The sequence below is a fragment of the Rattus norvegicus genome, chromosome 8 (genome assembly GCF_021556685.1).
Source record: "Rattus norvegicus strain SHRSP/BbbUtx chromosome 8, alternate assembly SHRSP_T2T, whole genome shotgun sequence".
Classification (NCBI taxonomy): domain Eukaryota; kingdom Metazoa; phylum Chordata; class Mammalia; order Rodentia; family Muridae; genus Rattus; species Rattus norvegicus.
Window position 1 is genome coordinate 112,599,487 of NC_141541.1, and position 21,607 is coordinate 112,621,093.

Genomic DNA, 21,607 nt, shown 5'->3' on the forward strand with positions numbered 1-21,607 from the left:
CAGAACTGTCACAAACAGGTCCTACACGTGCTCTAACAATCTAGTTTAAACATAAAACAACTCTGTAAGACAGAGACGGGAAGTGTGCTATTCCGATTTTAGAGAAGAGGGGCACATTTCTGAAAGCCCTACACTTGAGTGAGTAGGTGGCGAGGTGAGGCAAGGCTCGCTCGACACTGGTCAGCAAGCACAGCCTTAGTGTGCTCCGGCCTGAAAGCCAGCTGAGTGGCTCTTCACCAGTCACCATCACTCAGAAAGTTAGCATTAACCTGCTATGCTCGACTCCTAAATAACTTAGACTGATCCAAATTTTAGATCCATAGACTTGTTTGCTCCTTTACACTTAGACAGACTGGAAATCTATCTGCAGGTGAAAATGAACTGATTTCTTTGAATAATTAATTTTTAAAAAGTAACCTCTATGAATAAAGACATTGTTAGGTGTTTTTAGAAAGACTCTGACTAAGTTGGCTCTGAAAGAGCACTTGGTTCATTCCTAACCCTGCATCATCCATGACAGAAGTGTGTAGGCTGCGGGGTACTTCTGTGACACATGCTAGAAGAAACCAAAACTCCACATCTGACTTTGGTTCAAGGAATAATATCACAACATTTATAATACATTAAAAAATGTAAACAGCATCTTTAAAACATTTAGATCTAAATAAAACAGGCAAACAAGTACACTGTATTTTTTTATGTGCAAAGCAAAATATGAAAATTGGAATATGTAGGAGGAAACATAAGAGAATAACTTTCTTTATATTACCTAACTAAAATCTTAATCATTAGTTTCCCCAAACTAGTAACTGAGGAAGATATGAATCAGAATTGGTGAGGTTAATTTTTTAAGGTTTGAGTATTCTGTCAGTAATATGTGAATTAACACCTGTAACTGCAATGAGTCTGATCTAGGACATATTCCCCTTTACCTCTTTTTAAAAAGTACTCTTTAGAGAAAATAATTACAGTTTCTCCTTTCCTCCCTCCATACCCTCCCACATATAATCCCTTGTCCTCTTTCAAATTCATGGCCTCCTTTTCTTTAACTATTTAGACACGCATGCACACGTTCTCTCTCTCTCTCTCTCCCTCCTAACACCCACATACCTCTTTCTGAGCAATGCCCATCCTATCCCTCCAGTGCATCAACACAAGATCAACCTTTTCTTTGGCAAACTTCTCAACTTCTTTGGCAGCTTTTCCAGCTAGTCTTTGCCACTCGGGAACTTTATTAAATTTTCCATATTGATCCTGTAATATTAAAATCATTACATAGCTACTTTCATATATATTTTAAAACTATATACAGTTAGATCACACTATTTCAAATAAGTAAATAAAAAATGGCATGCAAGAATTTAGTGAAGTGAAAACTTGTATAATGAATTAATTTCCCATACAAGAAACTTTAGCCTCCCCAATCAAGTTGCACCATGATTTGTTTCGAAAAGATATATGGGGTGCACACAAACTCAGGAGTAGGGACTGTAGAAGACAACATGAGAAATGTTACATAGCATCACGAGAAATGCTCATGTAATGTACTCAGGGACAAGACGCTAATTATCCACCACCCACCCACCCACCCGCCCATCCACCCGCCCATCCATCCATCCATCCATCCATCCATCCATCCATCCATCCATCCATCCTCTGTCTATCTAGAGAGAGTCCCGCTCTATGGCCCTGGCTGTCCTGGAACTCACTCTGTAGACCAGGCTGGCCTTGAAGTCACAGAGCTGTGCCTCAGCCTCCCCAGTGCCAGGATTAAAGGTGTGCACCATTACACCCAGCTCAGAGTATCAGAGCTGATATCAGAGATACCGAAAGGGGAAAAGTTACAAGTAACTTGTATTCAGTATTTATCCCTTCTACCAGTAGAGATCAATTCCGTACTCTTTATAAAATACCTCAGACACTCGAAATTTCTAAAGGAAGCCAGTCTTGACTATATTACAGTAATGGGTTGGAGAAACCATACTATCATTAATACGAGTAGACTGTGGTGATAGTGACACAACTCTGAGTATAGAAAGTTAATGAGCTGTACAATTTGAAGCCATACATCTTATGAGATGTAACTGTCAGCGCTCAGAGCAGCTCTTGATTTCAGGCTTTGTCTTCCAGAGAAGAGGGCAGCACAGCAGCACCTCAGCCCCGTCTGGAGAGCGTACTACTTACCATTGCTATTTTCACATTGTCTCTGACGTGCATTCGGTCTGCATCCTTCTCTGGAACTGGATCTGAACTGTCCAAGTATGCCAACAAGCCTGGTGGCTAATAACAACACAGAATCCACTTTTCAAAATAAAAGAAAATTCAGCCTTCAAAGCCCAAACTCAGAATGTTAGTGTTCTCAAACACTACGGTTTGGCTGCTTGGGCAGCTCTAAGTGGATGCCCGAGAGTGCACGACTTCCCGGTTAGGGTGTAAGTTACATCATTAAATTCTGTCTGACAGGCATACGAAAAAAGCTTTTCATTTTCTTGGTGGACTTACCAAAATGCGCCTCAACAAGTTTGTGGCAGTCGTGTTGTCTGCTGTCCAGAGCCCCACTAGATGTCTACTTAGCTGTCTGAAAAAAGCAGACGTTGAGAAAGGTTTCTGCTTTAGCTCAGCTAGAATAGAAAGGAATTTTAAAGAACAAATTTCATAATTATAAGAAATATGTTTACATATTAATAATTCAGATATTAGAAACTGTCAAAAATGAATATGTAGTAAAGAGGAACTTGAGACACTCTTCTAAATATTAATGAATTTCCTCCAATTTAAAGTCCTTCCCTAATAGCTACACTAATTTGTTTTAAAGCATTACTCTTTTATGACCCTGATTTATTGTGTGTGTGTGTGTGTGTGTGTGTGTGTGTGTGTGTGTCAGAGGTCAGAGGCCAATCTGTGGAGTAGGTTTTATTCACCCTTTATTTCATGGGTCCAGAAGCCTGGGCTCAGCTTGGTAGGCCAGCTGGCCTGGCCGCTGACTTTCCCAGGTGAGCCATCTGACAGGCTTGAATTTTAATGGCATGAACATGACATAGGTTCTTACCCACTTACAGAAAGCAAAAACTAAAACATGTGGATGCACACACACCAACTCAATGGACTCGACACGGTTAGCTTGTGTAGCGATAACCGAGGAACCACACATGAGTGGTCTACGCTACTACTTATAGAGTGGAAAATGTCATTTCAGAGTCAGGTGCGCTCTGGGCAGTTGGCAGGGTCTTGTATCAGAACCCGCAGAGCTAAAATAGTGGAACTCAGGCAGCCTGGAGTAACAAGACAACTTATGTTTATTGTCACCTAAGTGACAACTGGAAGAAAGGTGGTTCATCCAAGATTTGGAACAAGCCTACTTTAGGGTGGGATTGTGTTTAAGATCCCCCCCCTTCTCTTTCTTTATAAAGTAGCTAACTGACCAAATTTACTTAAAAATGAACTCTGTGAATGCTTCCCACGAGGGGCTGTGTGATGTAAACAGTCACAGGAAATGAATGGTCTGGGCCTATGAGGACTTATAAGCTTCTAGATAGTCTTTCCTACTCTCCCATCCCAGACTGTATCAAGACTCTGACAAAAGAAAAAGGAACCAGATCCTCCCACCATAACCCTATCACATGGAACTGCATAGTCAAGAGAAAAGGGAGCTCTGATGTAATCCCAATGCTTGCTTTATACAGTGTTCAGACCTGATCCAAACAGAAAGTGAATTTCGGGGACTCTATCAACTCACCTGTTCGTAAGCATGCGCTGATCGGAGCTGATTGTAAACATCGCCGTGTGCAGGTGCCGAGGTAGGGCGCCCTCACTCAGGGCGAGGTCCTGCATCTTAGTAGCAATCTCTCTGTCACCTTCCTTTGGAAAAGGGAAAGATGGCGCCTAAGACAGCAGTCTAGAACAGACCCCTTCAACTTTATCTATTCTTTAAAGATTCATATGTATATAAAGTGCACTGTCTCTGTCTCAGACATGCCAGAAGAGGGCATCAGACCCCATTACAGATGGCTGTGAGCCACCATGTGGTTGCTGGGAATTGAACTCAGGACCTCTGGAGGAGCAGTCAGTGCTCCTAACCGCCAGCCTTCTCTCCAGCCCCCTCCTTTAACTTTATAACACCAAACTTTCAGCTTTCACAAAAGAAAGGGAAAGGGAAGGGGGAGGGGAAGGGGAGAGGGAAAGGAGAAAAGTAACTTTTAATTATTACAAAAGAAACACCAGGGACTGCAGCTAATTTTAAAGATATTATTTGTCTTTAGAATGAAGTCTAGTTTCCAGCTAAATTTACCATATGAATTATGCCTTGCTGAATTTAAGATTTAAAGTACGGTGGTTTCTAGAGTATTTACAAGCTGGCAGCAGGGAAAGGTGGCTTAGGGAGAATACCAATTCCTATCAAAGACACATACAAGTCAGGCTTATTTTTGCTACAATCATTTGTAGGTCAGTTACGTGGTTAATGGACAGTGTGGTGTGGGGAAACTCTTTATTCCAGTTCTTGTGGGGTGTTTTTTCCCCCAGAAAACACAATTTTTTCTTTAAGGTTTACGTATTGTTTGAGGTACTTGCCAAGAGTATGTACAAATTATATCTTTTAGAGACATGAGCTACAATCAATGGCTATAAATTCAACTGTGATTGGTATGTAAAGCCCACTCAGCGCCTTGCTTCTCAAGGATGACGGGTCCTAGTACTGCAGTGGCAGAACGCTGGGAGAACAGTTGAGAGAACACTGTTTGACATCAGGGTCCTAACTGGGACTGCATGCCATAAGCTCTGCGGAAGTCAAAATGGAAAGGTTCCATTTCTAGAACCTAAAACTGTACAAAGAACCTGTTAGCTAGAGAGCGAGAATTAGGCTTCAGCGATGTGTACACTAAATACACAACAGAAAAAAGCAACCTTTTGTCCTCGACCAGTTTGACATCTACATCTGTCTGTCTTTATTTTGCCTATAAAATACTTAAGGGTAAACGAATTCTTTGCTTTTTATCAAGTTTTTTTTTTTTATGCATACCACAACTGCCATGTTTTGTAAAGAATAGAACCTCTTACATTTTATCCAAATTACTAGTATGACACAAAAATACAGGCATTCTGGATGTCTCTACAGTTTTGTTCAGATGACTGCAGAACCTGGAAAAGCTGTTGCTGCTGTTGATGCATAACACACTGCTATTATTGGTCTTTTTATATAAATATAAATATATATATACAGATATATAATTTGAATTTTTTGAAACTTTACCTGTGCTGTCAACTTTCGAAAAAAGTATCCCCGTTTACTGTGTTGAGTTGGCACTGTACAGAAATTAACAGCCATATTGGTCTAGAAATGTTGAATTTAAGTTTTTTCCATTTGTACAGGGGTAACACACTGTATTAAATATGTAAGGTCTTATATACGTGGGTTTGATTACAAAAACTAATAAAGTATTCTCTAAATTAAAAAAAAAAAGAATCTTAAAAAAAAAAAATACAGGCATTCAAAAGCCGTTTAGATTGATGTCACTACAAACATCGCAGAATGCAGCTACTGTTTAGTAACTATGATTTTGTCTTTCAATTTTTTTTTAAAGATTTCATTTTATTTTCTGTGTATGAGTGTTTTGCTTGCATGAATATCTGTGCAGCATATGCACACATGGCAGAGGGCAACAGATCCCTAGGAACTGCACTGAAATACTGCTATGAGCCACCATTACTGTGCTGAGAACTGAACCACTATCCTCTGTGAGAGCAATCAGTGCCCTTAGGCACAGCGCAGCTCTTCAGCCCATGGTTTTATCTTTTAAAGAACGCAGAGGCAGCAACTTAGGGTAGTGACTCCAGTGGAGGGACTGCTGTTGTTACTCACAGTGACATCCTTCTCCTATTAACTCTTCCATAGCAGACCTCTGCACGGGCTCAGTGCCTCGAGCTCAGTGCCCCCACCAACATCAGGGAAAGCAGCAGGGATAAAAAGCTGACTTTATGTCACAACAAATAAGCGAGGTGTGAGTGTAGTGTCCTCTGGAGACGACAGTCCTTCTCAGTGTGACCTCTGCCCTCAGGTTCTGAATAAAATCTACAACTGCTCTTATCCAGAGAATAAGAAGTTTCCCCTCTTGAATGGCAATTTTGTCAGCTTCAGTGAAAATAATCAATCAACATTTCAAGAATTTTAAGATTTCAAAATGATTCTCTCACCTCTATTATTGCCTTCATAACCAATCCCGCTCCCTTTACAATTGCCATGGAAGGATGCTTAAAAATGAAGAGGAAAGATCAGTGAGTAAAAGAGCATTTCTCTCTGACACATTTACTGTTCTGCCTAAGGAACAAATGCAATCTGTGCACGGTGATAAGCCACAAAGTCAGGAGAACGACTAACTACGAAAACCGACTGGGGAAACATACAGCTCAAACTCAGATCGGAATCTGGTTTTAAGCATGTCGGGTTTATGACAGCTTAGGAAAAAGGCACATTAACATGAACAACAATATATACTATAATTAACAGCACTAAAATCATAAATATTTATATAAAATATGAATACAAATATATGAATATAATAAATACTACAGTATCATATAAAATAACAAATAGTTTCCAGTGCTTATGAACAATCTGGCAAAATCTCGCCTTGACTATGTGGACATTTGTGAAGAAAGAAAACTTTAAGCCTACCAAGGGAAAAAGTAAGCGTTTCACTACGTCTAAGCTAGCAACATGTACACAACAATGGCCAAGAGCAAGAACTCTACATAAAACATCAAGAAACCCACGGGTTAAAAATCTGACATGGTGATGATCAAGGTTATGCTGTCACAATGGAAGCATGCACATATGCACGCACAGTTTAAAACACTTTGATCCAACTACGGGTGGAGTCAGTAGCACAATGCTTGCCTGGGACACAGGCAAGGCCCTAAACTCTGATTCTGTACTTTGAAAGGTAGGGAAGCAACAATTATTAATGGAGCCTTTCAGACAGTGCAGTCATTAGAAAGGGACATGTGAGCTCACCTGAAAGAGTTTAAACAGTGTTCTTCCATTGGAGGCTACCATCTCTAAGAGCATATCAAACTGCTGCCCTTCGGTTGTCTCACTATATGGAGCACAGAGGGCAAAGGTAAGGAAGTCCAAGAGTGAACTAATTACAAGGGCACCAGTCCCATGATCCTGAAAGAAAGCAGCACACTGTTTAGAAACAGATGCAGGGAGCTTCAGCCCCGACACGGCAATGACGTGCTCCTTTTCTTCATGCTGGGTATCAGACAGAAACAATGACTCAAATTTTTCAACAGAGATTCAAATGCTCATGGCGCTTGAGTGCTTATTAGTTAATATCGTAAACCCACACTTATTTTCTAAAGAACGTAACATAAACTCAAGATTAGTTATTTAATGTAATTAACCCCTCAAGAGAATAACCCACATTTCTCAAATATACATTCTAACTAAAGTTAATGTGTAACTGAGTGGAGGGGGGCAGAAAGAGAAGAAGACAGACAGACAGACAGAAAGAAAGAAATTAAGTATCAGACAGAAGGACATACAGAAAGAAAGGAAAGAGGGAGGGAGAGAGGGAGAGAGAGAGGTCAATAAAGCAGTCACAGGGCACAGGGCTGGCTCAGCAGTTAAGAATATCTGCTGTGCTTCAGGCAACCTGGGTTCAATCCCCAGCACCCACATTATGGGTGAGCTCAAAACTGCATTTACTCCAGTCCCATGAGCTCTAAGGCATTCTTCTGGCCTCCACTGACACTACACACATGTGGCACAGACAAACAGGCAGGCAAAACACCCTGCCTGTTTAATAAAAATGGGGGAAAAAAGAAAAGCAGTCTAACGGCATTTGTAAACCTGCGGCAATTTGATTGTGTTCACATAATTGCTAGCCTCTAAGAAGTTCAATGCCTGAGGGACTGGTAGTCAGTTATGGTGAGACTTATTTTTAGAACAATTTATTTCACAACATTTTTTTTTAAGAAAAAAAAAATCTGAAATATCCTTATAAAAGTCTGAAGGCATTTCTGGTACTCTTTTCCATTTGCTAGTTAGCTAATATTATTAGCAACCTCCAATTACTACATTAGTTAATAAAGTCCAGGAATATTTTGTTACTAGTGACAAAGATGAACTGTAACCATTTGAGGGACGGGCACTGTAACAAAAACCAGTTTACACCACACTTCTAGGAAATCTCTGTATGACATCTCCCATGAAGAAAAGTTAATTACAACTTACCACATGGGAATTAAATTTCTCCAATAAGTTTTCCAGAAACTTCTTTGAAGAGAGAAGAGAAGCTTTGTTTAGCTGTTCTTGTCTTAAGTCATAGTCATCATGCATGGGCTGTTGATTAAAGAGTGAAACTCATAAGAAGTGTCCTGTGCTGGCGTCACAGAAAAGGCATTTATGAAACATTTGCTCCACATGGAAGCAATTAAAAACCATAGCCTTTAAATCCACAGCAGAAGGAAAACTTGTGATGAGCAGCAGACAGAGCTGAGAGTTTCTCCTGAGAGTCTCATCAGAGTTGATAATTTCCCCAACAAGTAACAGAACATGCTCTTTCTACGCAATTACTGCCCAAGCACTGCTCTTTCTCAAAGTCACAGGCCTTCTCATCAAAAGCAAAACAAGTCCTCATCCCAAGACCTTTATCATTTAAATTTGAAATGGTGAAACTTAGAATTTAAAAGCAAGTGTTAAAATTGGCAAAGTAGCAAATATTCCCTTCCCGTTGCCTCCCCTTCAAGGCATTGCCTCCCCTTCAAGGCGATTCTCCTTTGACTGCTGCCTGATGGTGGTCAGAGCAGAGCTCAGATCCTAACCTGACTGAAGGCAAGGAAGCAGGTGACTACCTCTGAGCCTCAACTTCCTCAGCTGTAAAAAGGGACTGGTGGGATTAACCGTAGCCAGTCCTGTACATCCATAAAATCAGTTGCTTCACAGTATTTATATCTTCTAGTTAAATTCTTCAACACCATTATTTGGAATAGTTGAGACAATAAACTTTAATTCATTTGGAGAATAAACACATGATCATGTGTTTGTCCCCTATCCCTAAGATGGCCTATAAAGCTTGACATACAGTACAATCCCAGAGAGTACACAAAACCCTGTGACAAAGGAGGAACTTGGAAGCACCCAATGTGTCACTGAGCTAGATCTGTGTCACTTTCATGTGTCGCTTTCTCAGCTACTGTCATTACCCCAGCTAACCATCTCTTCTTTCCACGACAAATGGGTCTGCCACCTCCAACATTCCTCTCTCCTCCATGTCCTACTGGAGTGGGTTTTCTAAAAGCCAAATCTAGTCATGTGACTGTTCCTTGTTAACAAATCTTTCAGTTGATGTTATAAAAAAGACAAACCCAGGGGTTGGAGATTTAGCTCAGTGGTAGAGCGCTTGCCTAGCAAGCGCAAGGCCCTGGGTTCGGTCCCCAAGCTCCGAAAAAAAAAAAGTTAAAAAAAAAAAAAAAAGACAAACCCAGGTCTTTGTTCTGACAGAGAAGGTTTTTACGGGATCATTTCTGCATATGCCTCTAGCTTCAAGTCCAATCATCCACTCGCCCTTCCACACATGCCTACAGTCACTACCTGTTGTGTGTGTGTCTCGTGCATGTTTTTGGACATGCCATCTTCCACGGTAGGCCAAGCCTATCCAGAACTGAAAGATCCCCACTCAAGTTTCGAGATGTAGGCGCACTGAGACTCACTCCTCCTCCTCCTCACCACCAAAGACTAAGTGCTGTGCCTCAGGGGTGCCCTGGGCCCATTTCACATGCGTGAGTGATTCTATCCACTAGCCTGCCTGCCAGCGATTTGCTGAAAGGAACTGCACACTGGTCAGTGTGCAGGAGGAGCTGACAAATGTCCACTGAATAAACAAATGACCATGAGAACAATCTAGGAAATGCACAACTATGGATTTATGGGAGGAGCCTGCAGCCAACCTAAGAGTACTCACACACATGAGGGCACAGAGCATATCCACAGCCGCGTGGATGACTCCATTGTTGCTTCTCTTGAGTGCTTTCACGACCTTCATTCCTAGGCGCTCCCGAAACCTTTCACAATAAACACCAAGTACAGAACAGAATGTCATACTGCTTCTTATTAAAACTACCCGCCATCTTATGCACATCTACATGCAACTGAGGCATAGTGTCAGATACATGTTCTAAATCCCACCTCTGGAATGCACTTTCCTAACCCTATCTGCTTTACCAGGAAACCTCTCTAGTATTAATGAAAGGGCAAACAATTAATTGAATCCGTTAACACAGAAGTCAGTGACTATGGAGCCAATATCCCCCCATCAGCCCTATTTTCCTTCCTTTTTCATTGCTCAGGGATAAAAACTACTAAATCATCATATATAAGAGATTTAGCCACACATAAAAGAAATAAATTACCAGTATTTTCTATTTTAAGTTGTTCAAAATCTTTACATAAAGTTCGGTTCTAAAAGCAATATGCACTTTTTTTTAAGTCCTGGAGATTACCCAGAGCCCTGGTCGTGAGGCGGCAAGCGCTCTACCAGGGCTAACTTACTTTGGAAGCTGAGTGAAGGCCAGAAAACCAGCTTTGGAGGCTACAAGCCTCCTCACAGCTTGGAACTGGCTCTCAAGTTCTGCATTTGAAGCAACGACATCCCCCTCCTGAGCCAAGAGAGCTGTTATGGCGTTATTGATGAGCTTCTCCTTGTTCTCTGAGAAGAGACCCTGGGTAAACAAAGAGTAAACACTTGACGTACGCTTCCGTAGCAAACGCTAGTGACAATGAAGAGAGAACAACATGACTCATCTTACATCCTGTGTCACCGCATGCAGAACTCCACTGTAGGAAATGTTAGCGTTGAACCTGAATACAGCATCTGCAAAGTTGCCATCTGCAGAGAAGAGAAGGTTCCAGCGGGAGATTCAAAGCTTTGTATGCGCAGTTGTTTGAACTACCACCCTGCTGGCCTGTGGAAAGGACTTACTGGGAGGTGCAGCTAGGAACCTGAGGTGAAGGCTCTCGACTTCCTCATCTATAGGCATGCTGAGCAACCCCCATCGCTGGCCTTTGTGGGTCGGCGTCATCTTAACACAAACATCTCTGTTACCAGAGGCTCTTACTCCATCCAGCAAACTTGCTAACAAGGAATCTCTAAGGAAAGTCAAAAGCAGAAAGCTTTAGGTTTGGTACTGACAGAGCCTCTGGGTCTGGAGCGCAGCACAGGCCTTTCTGTGGTAATGTGCTGGGGGATTCCCTGGGGCTCAGCATGAATGGCGGAGTTCCAGGCTCAAAGTAGCCCTTTCCCCTCCTACTCCTGTAAGACCTGATGTGAGGGAGAGAAAACCATGGCTTCTGGGCTTCTTGGTTTAGCTGTCTAAAGGTTATCTATCTTGAACAGCTTTCCTGGGGCTAACACACTAATCACAAAGCACACCCCATTAAAGTCGTTCACAACCGGGGTTGGGGATTTAGCTCAGTGGTAGAGCACTTGCCTAGCAAGCGCAAGGCCCTGGGTTCGGTCCCCAGCTCCGAAAAAACAAAAAAAGAAAAGAAAAAAAAAAAAAGTCATCCACAACCCTGTATAAATGAAAGACATTTATCATCATAGTCCAATGTATACATACCCTGACCACCACAAAAGTGCCTCTCTGTCTATTTGGAAAAACCCAATCACTGATCTAACACCCTTACTTTTCATTTCATTTTAAAACGTCCAAAGGGCGGAGCCATACAGCATGCAGTGTCACACATCTTGTTCTTTACTGCTGTCACGGCTCACCCATGTGCTGTATGTCCTGGTGCCCAGGGTCTGCACTGCTGCAGAGCCGCCCACTGTGTGGAAGATGACGTTCTGGGTGCCCACGCAAGCCCATGATATGTGCAAGCTCCCTAGGTTTTTGGCAATTCTGAAATAGTGCCATGGTTAGAAGTGTTTCTGTTAAGATGCTCAACTTGCCAATACCCAGAATCACCGATGAGACACGCCTCTTCTGGACTACGTCCGTTTCTGGATATGCGTATCAACACAAACCAGGTTAATTGAGGCCACTTAAAATATGAACAATGCCTTCTCCCAAATTAAGTAATTTCAAAGTTCCAGATTATCTTTGTTTTTATCCTTCACTGATCAATTTATTTGCCCTGCACATATTATGGTCTCAAAATTATAAAATAAAAAGACACACACACACACACACACACACACACACACACACACGCACACACACATGTAACCTAACCCTACCTTTCTGTTGAGGAGTATTTCCGAACTTGTCCTTTTATAAACTCAATGGTAAAAACTTGTGGGTTCTCTGAGTCACAAACCAATGCAAACACCTAAGAAAAACAAAATTCAAATAAAAAGTTTACCCAAACCCTAAATGTTTAGCTCTATAGTATTTCATTATACAAATCAGACATCATTTTTTTTCTTGTAAAGTCAATATTCATAAAATGTAACCTGCTTATAAGATCAGAATTTAAGAATCGTTTAAGTGTTTCATTCAAATTTCATATACAACTATGGAAATAAATGCTATACTCATTGTATATTAGGAAGGTGATGTTTATATTCTCCATTGTCTTAAAACTAATAAATAAAAGGTTAATAATTAAACACAGATCATACCTGTCTCCCATTCACTTTTGTTATTGTAGCTGATTTTTGAGACAGGGCCTCAGGAAGAACAGGCTAGCCTTCGACTTGATGTGTACCTGAAGCCGGCTTAGAACCCCTGATCCCTGCCGCTAACCACTGGATTGAGAACAGGGTCCCCAATGGAGGAGTTAGAGAAAAGACTGAAGGAGCTGAAGGGTCTCGCAACCCCATAGGAAGAACAACAATATCAACCAACCAGAACCCCCAGAGCTCCCAGGGACTAAACCACCAACCAAAGAGTACACATGGAGCAATCTATGGCTCCAGCCACATATGTAGGAGGAGAGGCCCCTGGTCCTGTGAAGGCTCAATGCCCCAGTGTAGGGGAATGCCAGGGCAGGGAGGCAGGAGGGAGGGAGTGAATGGGGGAGTGGGGTTTGAGGGGGCAGCACCCTCATAGAAACGGGGAGGGGGAATGGGATAGGGGGTTTCCAGAGGGGAAACCGGGAAAGGGAATAACATTTGAAATGTACATAAAGAAAATACCCAATAAAAGAGAGGGGAAAAAAAAAACCAAAAAAAAAAAAAAAAAAAAAACCTGATCCCCTGCATCAGCCCCTCAAGTGCTAAGCTCACAAGTATGGGCTACCATGCCAGCCTGCTTCTCATTCCTTAGAAACGAGTAAATATGAAAACAGAAACTTAGAGTTTATCAATAGGAAGCTGGCTACTCAAGCCAAGCAGGCTCACTCACTTCTCCCAAGGGCTTCAGTGTTGCAATGTTATAGGTTGCTGGATCTCGTTCCACTAAACATGTTTCTGTGACTGCTAGTACTCTTTTCACAGGTTCCTTCAAACAGTAAAATGGAAATATGTTAAAAGTTATTAAAGAAAGCTGTCAAAACAGCAGAACAATTTTTTATATTTGACACAGCTCTTACCGAGTGTCTAGGAGATATTTTTTGGACCACAAACTCTGCCAGAGATGTAATGGATTCATCGGTGCTGTATTTCCCAAAGCGGAGACTCAAGTACTGCTCGAACTCCAGTGGCTCTTTCCTGGTCCGCAGGGAGACGCCTATGTAGGTGCCAGCGTGTTCTACTGCACTTTTAATGATCTCCTCTCTTTGCTCTGATGCAAATAAATGCTGCACAGAGTTTTAAATTTCTAAGTCAGGAATCAAAAAACTAAAACAGGACCATACTTACTTAACCCACATGAAAGAGATTAATGTAACACTTTAAAGAAAAAAAGGCAACAGAATGTACTGGGTAAATAAACAGTGTATTGTAGTTAAAAGGTAAATACTAAATTAAAAAACACAGTTTGCAATATGAAGTCATAAACCAACTCAGCCAACAGGCATTATCCCATAAGTTCTCAGTCTGGCGATCAATTACTACTTGTATCAAACAGCATGCCACTTTCCAAGGAAGCCCCCAGCCTAGGAAGGCAGGTGGGCATCCTGGGGTAGCATATCATTTCAATCAAGGCAGCTCTGCGTTGAACAGCTTTATTTAGACAGTGGTTTTCTTGCAAAATTATGTTAAAGACTATTTGAATGTTTATAATCACTGGGCGGGCGCTGTTGCTGCAAACCAACAGTCAATGCTGTGCTATACAGCTAAGGAGAAAGATTTGGACTGGGTGCCTGGAGGCCAGAATTACATTAGAGACATTGTAAGGGGCAGGTTAGAAATGACCCACTAAGATTTTAGTTTTGGCCAGAAAAGAAAGCTACAGTTCTTTTTGCTGAGAAACCCTGGTCAGATCATGTTTATAAATATGACTTTCTTCCTTCCAACTGAACAGTTACCACAGACACAAAGGAATTAAAGATTGGCTAACTAAACCCGTTATGGTATTACATTTGTAGTGAATGATTCACTTTGGTTAGTAGCTTTTACAAAACTATAGAACAATTCAGTGTTTCCTCTCAGTATATGAGAAGGTCTGGGTCCAGGAACCCCCTACATCTGCAGATAATGAAGTCCCTGGAGTGGTACAGTGCTTACATGCAATCTGTATGTTCTCTGTACACTTTAAACCCTCTCTGAATCCTTACACTGGTGAGTACAAGTGTTACACTACAGTAGTGTGCTGTACTGTTTAGGGAATGGCCACTGACAAGTTCTGTCAATGTTTAGTGCAGGTACAAGCTTCTCCTTAATAGTCTGCTCCCTAGTTGATTGACGCATGGACAGATATTGAGTAACTGTACTTAGGAGATAATTTACATAACTCTTCTTCCTGTCATTAAGCAATAAACCGTGCTGGCAATAAAAGGAATGTTCTAACAGGTATTACTCCACCATATGGCCTGCCTGAGTAACTGTGACAGGCTGTCACATGACTGAATTAGGCACACTTCCCACTAAGAGGTCAATCACAGCAAAGGTCTGCAGTCCAGGGAGGAGGCAGCATTTGGACAGGAGACCTTAAGCTACTTTAAAATGGGGGTTGGGGGGCACAAGCTCTTTTCTTTGGGCTTTCATGTTTTGTGTCTACACTCAGATGTAAGAAAATATCCACCCTGTGTGTTCCTAGATGAAGGAATAGGATGGTTCCCATCAACACAGAAAGCCTGGGGCAGAAAGGGCTGAGAGCAAACTGCATGTTATAAACGAGACTGTCTGCATGCCCATCACGGTGTTTGCCCTCCTTTTGCTACCTTTTAGATACACTCTTGTGCATCTAGTGCTCTGTACTGCCTCTGCCTCTACCTGGGGTATTGTACCCACAGAACACTAAATTCTGGGAACATGTTTCCTGGATACTAAGATGGCTACAGGAACTAAGACTGTCAAGGAAATGTGTAGGTAGGCCTTTCTGATTATAGACACTTGTGCTTGCAGGTGAAATTGTCAGCTTAAATCTTATTAAGGAAAGAGAAGACTCTGCAAAGACGATCCTATCCACGTTACTGCGGATACTGCGTAATAAACAGGATTTCAGCATCTTATGCAGTGTCTCCCCTTTTCCTATTAACTCAAAGTTACAAAACAAAAGCATGCTGCCAGCGCCAGATTTGAAGTGCCAATGCTCACTCACATTTCATAGAAAAAGCAGCTCAGTAGAGGACGGTACCTATAACTAAGATTTCTAAATTATAGTTTTCAAAGAAAGCTTAGAAACGTTCAGGTACGACATGATGCTGATAAAGACTACAGCACCATTTATGGAATGCTACTAAATATTGTATGGTGTGAAGCATCCTACATAAATGACCTCACCAAGTCATCAGACAGGTACACACGCACAGAAGCACACACGTGTTCTACACCCTGTGCATACTATTCTCTTCATTTTAGAGCATCAAAGGGACTAATCGTAGGTAGCCATGACATGGCTGGGTGTGGTGGCGCAAGCCTGTAATCTCAGTAGCTTGGTAGGATTGTGCTTGAGTGTTCAAGGCCAGCATCCTGGGTGTCAGGTGTCTGTGACACTACGGCCTGCCAGATTCTTAACAGCACGATTCCTCCCGGAAGACGCTTCCCCCCAGCACACAATCAAGTGTGAAAGCAGTACTTTCTTCAAATTGTTCTACAGCCGTGTGTGTCTAAGTTCGTGTGGAGGACATGACAACCTCACAAGTTGCTCTTCAAGCACAGTCCGATAGACAGTGTGCTACCTCATCCAGCTATTGTTTTTAAGCTGTTCTCTGGAGATCTATCCCAGGCCCTCAGGTATTTCATTGGCTGAGTTGTCTCCCCAGACTCCAGTTATATTCCTTTGAAAAATGTCTATTTACAAAAACTACTTACCAATCTACTAAATCCTCCGTAGAGTATACAAAATCCTCCCTGATAATCAGAAAGATCTACGAAGCCTTCAATATTCCTGTAGTCATAGGAACACAGCACTCTGTTGGTTACAGGATTTATTTGGTCGAAGCCTCCAGGAGTTACTTCCAGAATCACAGGTCTCCTTGTGTCACTCCAGTGATGCTTATAGCAGTTATATCTCTAGAGAGAATCACATTACCTTCAGGATCAAATGCAAATGTGCTACAGAATAGTCACTGCTGAAAGGACAACAATCTAAACACTGAAAGTTTTAATGGTTACTAGACAAACTGTCAGGCTGTGAAACTTAGTTAGGGAGACAGGGAAGAGTGTAGGCTGTTGATTTCATTAAGAATATTTATGCTGGGGTTGGGGATTTAGCTCAGTGGTAGAGCGCTTGCCTAGCGAGCGCAAGGCCCTGGGTTCGGTCCCCAGCTCTGAAAAAAAAAAAAAAAAAAAGAATACTCATGCTGGGCTGGAGGGATGGCTCAGCGGTTAAGAGCACTGGCTGCTCTTCCAGAGGTCCTGAGTTCAATTCCCAGCAACCACATGGTGGCTCACAACCATCTGTAATGGGATCTGATGTACTCTTCTGGTGTGTCTGAAGACAGCTACAGTGTACTTACATACATAAAATAAATAAATATTAAAAAAAAAGAATATTCATGCTAACTGAGGACATATGTTCTTCCTTAATTAGCAATGACTTAGGTTTACAATGTGTTGTGAAAGAATTTTTAAACCACCCTCTAAGTGGAAAGAGGAAACGAGGAAATCCAGGTGGCAAAAGCATGTGCCTATGGTGCCAGACACTCGGAGGAGGAGGCAGGAGGATTGCTTGGGCCCAGGAGTTCCAGGGCAACAGAAGCAACAGAGCCAGACCCTGTTTCAAAAATCAAACATAGCAGAAAATACAAAACAAACAAACAAAAATAAACCAACCAACAAACCACATACACTACATAAAGCCCTACTCCAAAAATGAGGCCCTAAAAATCACACATAATATACAGCCATGCCCCAAAAGGACACATTAAATAGATAGATAGATAGATAGATAGATAGATAGATAGATAAACATACTGTATTATATAATATACAGCCATGCCCCAAAAGGATACATTAAATAGACAGACAGACAGAGAAACATACTGTATTATATAATATACAGCCATGCCCCAAAAGGACACATTAAATAGACAGACAGACAGAGAAACATACTGTATTATATAATATACAGCCATGCCCCAAAAGGACACATTAAATAGACAGACAGAGAAACATACTGTATTATATAATATACAGCCATGCCCCAAAAGGACACATTAAATAGATAGACAGACAGAGAAACATACTGTATTATGAGTAAGTTTTCTAAGGAAAAGGATTTGAACTTTTGATTAAGTTGAACTCCTGGGAAGTCACAGTATTCTATTTAAAGACGGTGTGGCCAGTACGTTAACATAAGATCTATCTAAACCCTTCAAAACTTCCAAAGCCAAAATTTACCAGAGGTATGATTTTTTAAATCATAACTGAAAGGTTATCTTGGAGTTCTGATCACAACAGTAAGCATGGCGCCTGGGGATGATGAGAAAGATCCCTTCGCAAGCTGGGCTAGTCGGGTGCTCAGCACGAGCGAGCCCTTCACTCTTCAGTGTTTTCTTTGTGTTCCTATGATTTAACCGGCATGGGATGTGTTTAGACATGCTAACACAGTGTCTGAGGGTGTGTTTAGACATGCTACCATGGTGTCTGAGGGTGTGTTTAGACATGCTACCACAGTGTCTGAGGGTGTGTTTAGACATGCTACCACAGTGTCTGAGGGTGTGTTTAGACATGCTACCACGGTGTCTGAGGGTGTGTTTAGACATGCTACCACAGTGTCTAAGGGTGTGTTTAGACATGCTTCAACACAGTGTCTGAGGGTGTGTTTAGACATGCTAACACAGTGTCTGAGGGTGTGTTTAGACATGCTAACACAGTGTCTGAGGCTCTCCTTCCTCCACTTCTAGTCTCATCTTTCAGAAAGATTTAATGAAGGATACTAAGGAAAATGACATGGCACAGAAGGAAACATATAAATTAGATGAAGTGGGAGACAGAGAAAGGAAACCAGCTTGCCAGCTATAAAATGAATACCCTCCTCTACACTCTGTGAAACGCCAGGTTTCCTATCCTGTATGAAGAATGCACTGCACCATTCTTAAAAGTAAAAATGAATTGGTTTGTTGCTTCAAAACACTATTTTTTGACACCAAGAGAAATGGTCTCACAGGTGTTCTGCTAGAAGTAGGGCACTGCAGTCATGAATGCTCCCACCGACATTAAACCACTCAACAACGACATTCATGGGACCAGCTCCCACCCATGGCCTCAGCATACTGTTCTATAGTTTCATAACAAGAACAGTTCCACAGAAAGAGTTCTGTAGAAAGATAAGTGTCTCCATCACTCAAGGAAATAGGCAGGGCCCTGATGATGGTTGACAGAGGGCAGATCAAGACCATACCTCTCCAGCAGGAAGGGCAGTAAGAGAACACTAAATATGGTGTGTTTGCATTCATGTGCTCGATGGCTTCATGTGCAAGTGCATGTGCCTGTGTATATGCATGTGGAGGCAAGAGATCAACACTGGCTGTCTTTTTCTCTGTCTACCTAACATTGACAAGGTCTCTCAATGAACCTGAGCTTATTGACTGATTACACTGGCTGGCCAGGAATCTCCAGGAAGCCCCCTGTCTTTACCTCTTAGCGCTGGGATTACAAGCACACACCTGGCTTGGCTTTTCAGGTACTGTTGAGGAAGGAGGGTTCTGAATTCAGAACCTAGGGCTTGCACAGCAAGTACTCTTATCCAATGAGCCATCTTCCCAGCACAATGGTGCTTTTCAACTAGGCTGCCAAAACACCCAAACTCACTCTACAGGATAGTCTCCATTTCTCTCAGCTGATAGCTTCTGCTGATGGAAATGTACCACTATCTCTCAGAACTACTGTTGAGGCCAAGCCTAAGGGAGTTTGAAAGACCATAATTTAGAGTATATCAAAGGTGATAGCAGGAGTCATGACCAAATTCAACTTATGTAATGGAGCTGCTTAGTTCAGCATTTGAAGAGGAGGCCTGCCCTGTTCCAGAGAGGTACAGCTGTCATCTCCTCAGGTAATGCTGTTTCTACCTCAATACAAAAGGAAGGAGCTAGTAGATGAAACTGCTGAGTTTTGGAAGCAGTTGTCATCCAAACAGAGACACGGAAAACTCACCTGAGGTAATTACAATAAGCACACCAAGATGTGATTTACAAAAACCCGACAGAAGCTCTTCCACGATGATAAACAAGCTGCTTGTCCACTGAAACTATTAGAAACGGTTCCCGGGCAACCCGTCAAGGGCTAGCATTAAAATGAGCAAAGCTTTGGGAGCTTAAACCCAACAGAAAACTGCCCATAAGGAGAACAAGAGTTTGATAGAAGGCCAGCTCTATTAGCATATCAGAGTCCATATATTAGCATATCAGAGTTCCTAAAACTTCCAGAAAAAGACAATGGTTTCCACCAGTGCTAGAATATATATAAGGCTTTCTTTTCCCCATTATAAAAGGAGAAACTGCCATGCCGTGGTGCAGGTCTGCGATCCCACTGCCTGGAAGGCTGAGGAATATCATCTGCCTGGGCTGCTGAGGGAGTTCAAGGGCTTCTGTGAGCAGCTTCAGACCTTGTCTCAGTTTCAAACTCTAAAACCTGAGGACTGGAGCTAGAGCTCGGTGGTGGAGAAGGCCCTAGGCTTAATCTCCAATGCCAGGGAAAAGAAATGTAAATAAAGGTAAAACCCATACATGGTTAAGAAATTTGATATATTGTGAGAAAACTCAAAAGTGCCTCCCATCCCCATTCACTGGAAGTCTGGTTTAATGGAGAGGCGTTGCCTGGGAAAGTCAGGACTCCACTAAAAATATGGTTTCTCTCAAAGCTGCTAGCACCCCGCTGGCTTTCATACAAACCAGACCCAATGTGGAGGATGCAGAAAGACAGGACCAAACCTCCAAAACCTCAACCCTCCCACTGCTTCAAGGCTACCTGCTCTGCCACTGAGGACTCTAAGTAGCGCCTGAATGACTGTAGATTTATTTTGTGTGTCAAGCAGCGTGCCCACATGTGAGCCTGGGCACCACCTGTGTGCCTAGTGGCAGTGCAGGTCAGAAGTGGGTTGTCTGAGCCCTGGGAACCTGGACTGGAGCTCGGGATGACGGTAAGCGGCTCTAGAGGAGGAGCCCCAGTGCTCTACAAGAATAACGGGTGTTTTCAACCACTCAGCTGGCTCTCTAGCCCCTACACCATTTTTAATTCTCTGGGTTTTTCTTGTAAAAACCACATTCATGTCTTTTGAATGTTGAGGCAAGGTTGTGTTTCCTTTGGTTTACTGTGACAGAAACAGGTTATGGGATGATTTTTTTTTTTTTTTTGTTCTTTTTTTTCAGAGCTGGGGACTGAACCCAGGGCCTTGCGCTTCCTAGGCAAGCGCTCTACCACTGAGCTAAATCCCCAACCCTATGGGATGATTTCTACCATGAAGGCATCACTTACTCACGTAAGAACGCACAGCAATAAATGTTAATCTTACCCTTCCTGTGATTTTTCCCTCTGCAAAGTCAGTTCTAAATCTCTGGAAGAGAAAACACAAGCACAGTTTGTGAGAACAGGCTGGTAAGGAAGGCTCAGAAGCCAAGCTTTTCCACCCAAACCAGGTAAAAGCCACAACTCAGTGCCTGTGATACTAAACAGTTAGGACGTCTGTAGTTTAAGGATATTTAGTGAAGCCGGTGAAGCTTTACTGATGAGCAAAACAGATTAAACAATGCTTCATCCTGCACACACAGCTGGAAAGACTAATACCCTAGGAAAGGATTTCCTAGGGTTTTTTTTAAATGGGAAAGAAAACGTTTCAGCGTCATGTTAACAGAGGATATAGAGCAAGAGCAGGAGCAGGAGCAGGAACAGCACTCAGAATCTAGACTTGAGGTAGCCACTTGACTGTCAGAAGAGAGACCACGTTTGTGACAACAAAGGTCTTCTCACCAAAGCTTCCGTAAGCAGCTCTGTTCTGTGCTCTGTAGAAAACTTCAACGTTTCTGACTTTTTCCCACTGCCTTTACGAAATGTGAGGTTGAACTCTGTTCCTTGTCCTTTCCCAACAGGGCTGATGCTGCAAATGTCTCCATAAGGCCACT

The 21,607-nt window shown here is 42.2% G+C and overlaps 1 protein-coding gene across 3 annotated transcripts in view; it reads right to left on the reverse strand.

Annotated features, from left to right (window-relative positions):
- Dnajc13 (DnaJ heat shock protein family (Hsp40) member C13) overlaps positions 1-21,607 on the reverse strand; it is a 109,544-nt gene that overhangs the window by 58,115 nt on the left and 29,822 nt on the right. For 2 of the 3 annotated variants that reach the window (XR_015626809.1, NM_001108776.3), the window contains exons 4-20: positions 21,456-21,605; positions 21,001-21,042; positions 16,359-16,559; positions 13,535-13,741; positions 13,348-13,443; positions 12,240-12,331; positions 10,980-11,146; positions 10,807-10,886; positions 10,550-10,719; positions 9,963-10,062; positions 8,234-8,341; positions 7,010-7,165; positions 6,190-6,246; positions 3,737-3,858; positions 2,503-2,578; positions 2,185-2,280; positions 1,111-1,254 (exon numbers count right to left, since the gene is read on the reverse strand). Coding sequence is in view for 2 of the 3 variants with exons in the window: in NM_001108776.3 (NP_001102246.2) it covers positions 1,111-1,254; positions 2,185-2,280; positions 2,503-2,578; positions 3,737-3,858; positions 6,190-6,246; positions 7,010-7,165; positions 8,234-8,341; positions 9,963-10,062; positions 10,550-10,719; positions 10,807-10,886; positions 10,980-11,146; positions 12,240-12,331; positions 13,348-13,443; positions 13,535-13,741; positions 16,359-16,559; positions 21,001-21,042; positions 21,456-21,605 (2,064 nt within the window). In the remaining variant the exon portion in view is untranslated. The remainder of the gene's footprint in view (positions 1-1,110; positions 1,255-2,184; positions 2,281-2,502; positions 2,579-3,736; positions 3,859-6,189; positions 6,247-7,009; positions 7,166-8,233; positions 8,342-9,962; positions 10,063-10,549; positions 10,720-10,806; positions 10,887-10,979; positions 11,147-12,239; positions 12,332-13,347; positions 13,444-13,534; positions 13,742-16,358; positions 16,560-21,000; positions 21,043-21,455; positions 21,606-21,607) is intronic. The other variant, XM_087562865.1, reaches the window with a different exon arrangement.